We start from the raw sequence: 8,189 nt of genomic DNA on the forward strand, positions 1-8,189 counted from the left end.
CCCCTCCTGTCTCTCCCCCTCCCCATCAGCAGCAGCATTGGTACAGAGACTGGAAGGCTGTTGCCAAGGCTGCCGGAGCACTGGTTGCACTTCCTGGGGGGTGTAATGGGAGCACTGTGGTGGTCCTGGTGGTAATGATGTGTGGCTGTGGTAGGGAGACCCCTGCAACCTGCAGAATCCATCCCAGGGACCTCCCTAGCAGTCCAGTGGTTAAGACTCTGCACTTCCAATGCAGGGGGCGTGGGTTCGATCCCTGGTTGGGAACTAAGATCCTACATACTACGCGGCCAAAAAAAAAAAAAAAAAGAAAAGAAAAAGAATCCATCCCAAAGGTTCCCCCTTGTCCATCCCGTGTGTGTATTTGCGTGGACGAATCTGTAGGAAGAGCCCAGCACCCAGCACCTGTCTGTTCTCCTTGGAGACTGGTACCTGGGCCCCTGCCGTGCAGCCTCAGTCTGCCTTCCTCCCAGAAAGCCCAATCTTGGCAAGCGCCCTGGGCAGAATTGATAGTTTGGGAGGGTCCAGGGTGGGCAAGCCGGATGGGGTGATGCATTTAACACGTCTAAGGTAGCTATAGTTGGTCACAAGCGTGACGTTGCCCCAGAACCTGTTGGGTCTGCTAACAGAGGTGCTGTAGGTAGGGGGACCTCAATGAAACGACAGAACAGACATCCTCCATGGAGGCCCCCAGACTCTGCCTTAAAGACCCTGGCCCCCGGAGACCTGCTGGATCAGCAGTTCTGGGAGGTGGACGGGGGGACCCGATGGGGGGGGCTAATTCTGATGCACTCCAGACCCTGAGGACCATTGGTGACAGATGGTGAAACTGAGGCTCAGATTAACTTGGCATGATGTCAGGGCTAGCAAGTTCATCTTCTCGTCTGTGAAACGATGACACGTAAAGGTCCCTTTTAGCTGGACAGTCCAGGGATGTCAGTTTTCATTAGCTGACTTACCTGCCAAAGTAGGTCTCGATGGGAATGAGGGGCTGAGGCGGGGGTGGTCTGGGGGGGAGGCAGGGAATGAGGGGACCATAGGCAGGAGCTCCATCAAGCTTCTTATTTTGCCAGATGAGCAGTTGGGTTCCTGAGGCAGGGGCTGACCACCCCTCACCCCCAAAACACTCATCCTGCTGAGTGGTCCAGAGCTGTGCTGGCCTGGGGATGGGGGCTGCTGGTTCCCTGAGGCTTGCTGGAGAAGCCTCTTCGTGCTTCTTCTGGGCCTTTCTCTGTAAAGTCCTAGCGGCCACTTCCTTCCCTCCCACTAGAGACAGAATAAGGCCACGAGTCCCAGGACACACATGCGATGCCACTGCAGTGCCTTAGGGGCGAGCCTGCTTCCCAGCTCGACATGTGGCTCAGGACAGGAGCGGGCATCCCATGTCCTGCTCAGGGACCCTATGGAGTCCCTGACGTAACTGCTGACAACAAAGACCCAGAATTGACCCTCCCCTTTAGGGTCATAGGCTCTTAGGGCCAGTGTGGTGTTTGCAGCTGGCAATCCTTACTTTCCATTCCAGGACCATCCTAGGTCTGGGGCAAGCTGCTGAGGTCCTGTGGGCTTGGCGGTCCTTGGGACGATGGTTTTCTTGCTGGCAAAGGGAAGACATAAAAAGACAATCCAAAGTCCGAATGGAAGCCGAAACCCAGCCTCCCTGCTCTCGGGCTTGGGAAGGCGACATGTCACGGAGGTGACCAAGCACCCCAGGCCACACTGCATGTGTCTGGGGTGTGATATGTCGGACCCGGGGGACTTGGAATAAGATGTCATGTTCTGAATCCTCAGTGCGAGGAGGTGGTGGCCTTAACTCTCTGTTCCCCGGGTGGATTCTGCAGGTTAAGGCAGCAAGCAGCGTGCAGAACCACTTACCAGCAGAGGGCAGCTAAGGGGTTAGCTCCCCCAACCACCGACGGGGAGAAGAGGAGGCAGACCTGCTTTGGATCAGTTTTCTCAGAGCCTGTGCTGGAGGGTTCCTCCAATTCGTCTTCAAGCCAGGGAGCGGGAGGCTCCTGCCTGCTCTCTCCCAGAATATGGTGACTTGGGGGTTAACGGCAGCCGGAGCATCCCCCAACTTCCCCGGCCCGAGGCTTTTAACCAATCCCTCCACCTTCAGGGAACCCGAATGAAAGAGGATGTCCGATATGGAGGACAGCTTTGACGATGTTTCTTGTGTCTCTCCCCAGAACCTGGGATCCTCGTCACCAGGCAAAAAGCAGAGCAAGGAAAACACCATCACGGTAAGCGGCTCCCGCGGAGCGCGCGCATGTGGGGTGGCAAGCTGGGGCTGTCTCTGGTCCATGGCTCGGCTGTTGCCATGGCAATGAGGACCGCTGAATGGAAGCGATGCTCAGCCTGGTACCTGGGAAGTTCCAAAGCTTGGATGTTGCCGAGGGTTCCCCCCTTGCCTCCCCCCGGCCCTTCTTCCGCTGATTTCTTATTTCACTTTTTCTCTTGGGGCAAACAAGTGGAAGGATTGTGGTTGGAATGGTGCAGAAGCCGTTTCTGCAGGGCAGGCAGAGGAAGGTACACGTGCAGGAGTGGGTTGGAGGGGGTGGACTGTGCCCTGCGCAAGTGACATGACATGTAAATTACAGCCACGGCAGCGTGGCTTTTGTGCAGGGTAACTTCTGGAAGACATCAAAGTTAAAAGGAAGAGAAAGCGCCCTAAGAATAGAGTTCCTGGGAGTTCCTGATGGGGAAGCAGGCAGCCTCTGCCCAGAGCGGCCAGACAGCCTCCCAGGGCTCTTCCAAAAGCCCGCCGAGTCCCCACGCCACCCTGCCTCCGGCTCCACATCAGCACTGTGCTCGGGGAAGGCGGGCTCTGGATGTCTCTCCCCCTCCAAGTAGAGAAACAACTTGTCAGTCTGCTTAGCTGAGAACTTGGAGCTGGGACACGTGTGGTCCTAGGTGTGCGGTTTCGACCCAAGTGCAGCAGCTCTGGGGCCGGAGAAAGGCTCCCCCAGGCTCTGTCACACAGTTCTCGTCATGCTGCCCACCCCTACGGAGATGGAAGCAAGACGGGGTCCCCTGCCCCGGCTCACGCAGGCTGCACATCCTGCTTTGAAGGATTTGGGGAGGAAAAAGCGGTAGGCAAACAATGGTAACAGTCATAATTGCCGCCCCTGTGTGTACATTTATTAGGCACCAATAGGGTTCTGAGCACCCATTTCATTCTCTGCTCACTGCGGGAGGGCAGGGGATTGGACCAGGGTAGTGTGGGGACTGGGAACTCGGGCTCTGAAGCCAAGGGGGTCAGCACAGCACCCACCAGCTGGGCAGCGACCCAGCCTCTCTGGGTCTCAGCCTCCACATCTGTACAGTGGGGAGACGATGGGTGTGTGTGCCCTAGGGATGGTGTGGAAAGCACGTAGAACAGCCTGGCACACAGTAGGTGCTCAATTCACACTAGTCTTCTCATCACCGTGTTTATAGGTGAGGAAACTGAGGCCCAGAGCAGGACCTGGCCCAGAGCAGGACCTCGCCCGAGGTCACACAGCCGGGAAGCGTCGGGACTGGAGAGCTGTGCTCTCACCCACCAGCAATGCCCCAGGTGCAAGCTGCCTCCCGAGGGTGGGACCAGGCGGCTCAACCCTGGGCCAGCAGCAGCTTCCTTGTTCCTGGAGCTGATGGGGAGGGCGTGGACAGGCCCCCGGGGCAGACGTCCTGAGAACACAGCCCTCACGTTCACAGAAAGCCCCAGAGTACTGGGGCAAAGCAGGAGCTCCCAAAGTTCCCTGAAAGATGGAGAAAGAGGGAGAAGAAACTGCAAGAGAGGGAATACATTAGCATTGTAGAAGGAACGTGAATAAGAGAAATGAAAAGTGAAAAGCAGAGGGTTATGCCTCCCATGGGCCATGGTACATGGGGTGTGGCCCGGGTCACTGCTCAGGCCTGCCTTTTCGGCCAGAGCTTGGGGCTTTGCCAGCGTGGGCGTGGCCCTGGGTCTCCTGGCAACACACCTCCTCCATCCCTGCCTCACTGCCTTCCTCCTCCTTCCCGCCGCCCTACAGCAGTGCTTCTCATCTGAAGCGTTGGGGATACTTGTTTAAAATGCAGATTCCTCTGTTGGTCACCCTGGGGCGAGGCTGGAAAGTTTGCGTTATAACCAACACCCCCGCACCCCAGAGGTTTTAAATAAGCACAAGCCTTGGGGACTTTGTGCTGGGAAAACTGAGACGGGGCACAGAGTGCATGAGGAGCAAAGGCCCGGACGTGAACCTGGGTCTGCTGACTGCCAGCCACGCGGCCCGACTCATCTCCAGGCTGGAGCTGGGCATCCTGGCCGGCCGGCCGACCAGTGGGGCTGAAGAGCTCTGTACCGTGGCTCTTTCCCTTCCACGGAGCAGTCACTCTCCCACTGCGGCCCCTTCGTCTGAGTCCTGATCCTGCAGAGCCCGTGGCTTCCCTGGAAGGAGATGCTGGGGGGAACGGTGGGGGGAGGCTGGGGCCCAAGCTTCCCTCGCCCCGGTGTGCGGGGATAGGGTGAGCATCCTCTTACCTGGTCTGACCCAAGCAGCAGAGATTTGCAGGCGGCGTCTGAGTCCGGCTCACAGCGTGGCCGGGAAGCAAGGACCGAGCTTGATTCCGACGCTGCGGCTCCCCGACCCGGGCCTGGAACGAGTTTTGAAGAGGCCGACACGTGGGCTACTTGACAGCAGTGGGGCCCCGGGCAGGGCTGGCAGTGAGTGGGCTGCTTGCTTGATTGGAAGTGACGGGTGCTAATGGCAGTTCACAGCCTTGGCACCAATATGATGCGTCAGAATCTGGAGGATTCCAGAAAAGGTGACAGCAAAGCCACCTAGCCACACTCCTGTCCTAGAAAGAAGAGTCTAGGGACTCCTCTAGTGTTCAGTCTGAGCTTCCCGGCATGGCCCGTCTGGGGCCCCGGGTGGGAGCTCGGGGACTGGATGTGAGTGCTTGAGGGCATTTCTCTTCTGCTTCCACAGGTCCCGGCTCTGGCTTTTGGCTCTGTCACCCGCTCCCAGAGTAGCCTCTCCCACCAGGAGGAAATTCAGGGCCCGCTTGGTCGTGAAACCACCTTCTCTTCTGTGTTGCAGGCGGCTCTCAGAGAGGAGGGCACATAGTTGCGGCCTCTGCCTCCAGGGAAGCCTCCGTGCTGCGCTGGGGCTGGGGCTCGCACCGGGCCTCCCCACGCCGGCCCCCTTGGGTGGGTCACACTTGTGTTCAGCGGCTCTTGTGCCATGGCCAGGTGCCTGAGTGGTGGCTGTAGCCCCCGCAAGAGAGTTTCTGAGGGCAGCTCTTGTGGTTCTGGCTGCCCCCATGCAGGCCGGCCCTGGCAGAACCTCTGCCGCTCAGGGGGCCCCCTGGCTGTCAGGGGCAGAGCGGGTGTTACTCCATTTACGGAGGGCTGGAGAGAGCAGAGTTGGTGCCAGAGCGAAGACGCTGTTGGTTGAGGATGGTAATCTTGGGAGCGAGAGTGGGAGGGGCTCCTGGAAGTTCCCCCAAACAGTACATAGGGGAGGCATTCCCCCATCTCCTGCCCGCTGTCCAGCACCCCTTCCTACTTGAGCCCCTGCCTTGGGTGGGGACATGGCATGGCTACGCCTAAGTGTGTTAGAAGGTAGCATGACATAGATCAAGTGTGACGTAGATTGCCTGGCTTCTGAGCCTGGCTCCACCATTATACACAAAGAATTGCAATTACATATTTACTTGTGTGCCTTCTTCATCAGGCTGTAAAACCGTCGAGGGCAGAGACTACACCTCTATCTCTTGCCTCCGTTCATTGTACCAAGAAACATTTACAGCTCCCATCACATGGCTGTGCTGGGCCAGGTACTAGGGACACAGCGGGGAGGAGGTGGGCTTCCTCCCCTCCTGGGACAGACTGTCTGGCGCAGGAAGAGAGATGCTGAATAAGCAGTCACGAGAAATACAAATGCACCTGTGCAAAGTGCTGGGAAGATGTAGCCTACCGCGTGGCACCAAGTAGCCGTTCAACAAAACGTTTTCATAGACCGAGCACGTGTTCCATGGCACAGCATCGTGGGTGAGGGCTCGAGCCGTCAGCCCAGACTAGATGCAGATATTTCTGTGATCCTCAGTTAATCAAATGAGGCCAGGGTTACCCAGCTCGTGGGGTTGCCGGAAGGATGAAGTGAGGATGCACGCGAAGCTTTTGCAGAAATTCTCCCAGGATGCCTCCCACCATGGGGCCGGTGAGGTGTAGTTCTCGAGACGCCCACCAGGGGGTGCAGGGCTCTTCCAGGATTCAGGGAAATTCCTGTGGGATTGCTGGGGCTGCGAAATCCCAAAACCAGAGTTGACGGGGATGGAGACGGGCACCCTGGGGCCACTGGCCAGTCCATCCAAGGGCTGGTGTCCTCAGAGAGTGGCAGAAGCCCCAAGAAGGATGAAGCCTTGTCCTCCCCCAACCTCTGTCCCCGCAGCCCCGCTAGCTTTCACCTTCAGTGGTTGTTATAGGGCCACTTGTGGTACGCCCCTCCCCTGTCTCCTAGACCCCAGACAAGGCACTCTAGAAGACCTTTGTATCCACTTCTGATTACCTGCCTCCACGATGCTTAAGGCCCAGGGTAATGTCATAGTTAATTTATCATTAAATTTGCTTGGAGTTTTCATGGATTACATTATTAAACCAAATAAAGATAGGCTGTGGTCATTATTGTTTGTTGAGGCAAGACTAGCTGGAACGTGAAATAAGGAGTATGTGAAACTGTGGAATGCAGCCCTGGTTTCCAGAAGAAGGCTCATCTCTGGACAAACTTGGGGGTGTCAGCCCAAAAAGAGGATTTGGGGAGACCATTGCCTGAGCTGGACATTGAGAGGCTGGCCACCCCCAAGCAGACTCCTGCAAGGCCAGTGATACCTCGGAGGGCTGGGCGGTGGGGCATTGGGAGAAAACCTCTCATCCCAGGGGTTCCGTGGACCTCTACCTTGACCTTGGTGGAATTCCATGCTCCCTGTCTCCAGGGCTCTCGGGGTCATTCCTGGCCCTGATCCTTCCTCCTGTGTCATCATGCTTCCCTCCAGAGCGGAATCCCCGCCTTTACGTCGGCCAGATGCCAGTATCTGGGAGGGGGGGCCCTTCCCTTGGCTGGGATTTCTCCTGTGTCCTACCCCCAGGAGTGCAAGTGAGGCCTGTGCCCCCGGGAGCTGGTGGGGCCTGGATTTACTTCTAGCCGCCCCCCAAGCACCTGAACCAGAGGTCATGGCTGGGGGCCCACGGGCCTGCCTCAGCTGGCAGAGGGTTGCTTTGGCTTACAAGGTGTCGTCGTCGTCGTCGTCGTCGTTATTATTATTAACCATGAATGAATCGCTAACATTTAAGCGTTGAGACACTTCACGTAAAAATCCTGATCCTCCTCTACTCTCGTGTCACCGCATAAGCTGACAACCCTGGACTCCTCATTCTGGCTTGGCAGCAGTTGGCGGGAGCTGAGAGGAGTCTGCCCCCTAGTCAGACATTCGCAGACACCACCCCCCTTCCCAAAGTGGAGGCTGGTCCCCCCACCAACCCAAGCTTCAGTTTCCATGATGTGCGGTCCCTCACTTCTTTGCGTGGCTGCCTGGCACTGGAGTCTGTGGCTTGTATTCAGAACCTCAGGGGTTTTCTGCACCGTTCTCGCCTTGAACGTCTGATGGCCCCCACTTCGGCAGATGCTGGGGCTGTGATGAGGGTTAAAGACTGCCAGGGCTCAGGCCTTGCCTTCCCCAGGCCTTGCGGCTCCCAGAACAAATTAGCAGGCTCTAGGAGCTGATCTGGGGCTTGAGGCGACATCAGCAGGGTCAGCGGCGAAGGCACTTCTGCTGAGCAGGGAAAGCCAGGGGCACCGCGATCGTGCTCAGGCAGAGAAGTCTGAGGCAGAGCCCAGGAATCTCTGAGCTGCTCTCTCCTGGGCCAGGGCCAGCCAGCCCCGGGCACACACCCTGGATTATCATTTAAACTCTCTTTGTGCATAGAATATACATCATGAGGTGAAATGCACAAGGTAACTTCTCACCCAGGATGCTCAGCCACTTCATTCCTTTCCCTGGAAGCAAATGATGTTATCAGTATCCAGAAATATACCAAACGGGTATCTATTCCTTCCTCTTCTTTTTTTAAATTTTATTTATTTTTTTAAAAGATTTATTTATTATTATTATTATTTTTTGGGGGGGGGCTGCGTTGGGGCTTCGGTGCTGAGCGGGGGCGTTCTCTAGTTGGG

General features: G+C 57.0%; 1 protein-coding gene across 1 annotated transcript in view; it reads left to right on the forward strand.

Annotated features, from left to right (window-relative positions):
- Nucleotides 1-2,132: 2,132 nt before the first annotated feature.
- GAS7 (growth arrest specific 7) overlaps nt 2,133-8,189 on the forward strand; it is a 34,321-nt gene continuing 28,264 nt past the window's right edge. Inside the window, exon 1 of the mRNA XM_028499058.1 lies at nt 2,133-2,237. Coding sequence (XP_028354859.1) covers nt 2,133-2,237 — 105 coding nt within the window. The remainder of the gene's footprint in view (nt 2,238-8,189) is intronic.

Source organism: Physeter macrocephalus, chromosome 14 (genome assembly GCF_002837175.3).
Source record: "Physeter macrocephalus isolate SW-GA chromosome 14, ASM283717v5, whole genome shotgun sequence".
Taxonomy (NCBI): domain Eukaryota; kingdom Metazoa; phylum Chordata; class Mammalia; order Artiodactyla; family Physeteridae; genus Physeter; species Physeter macrocephalus.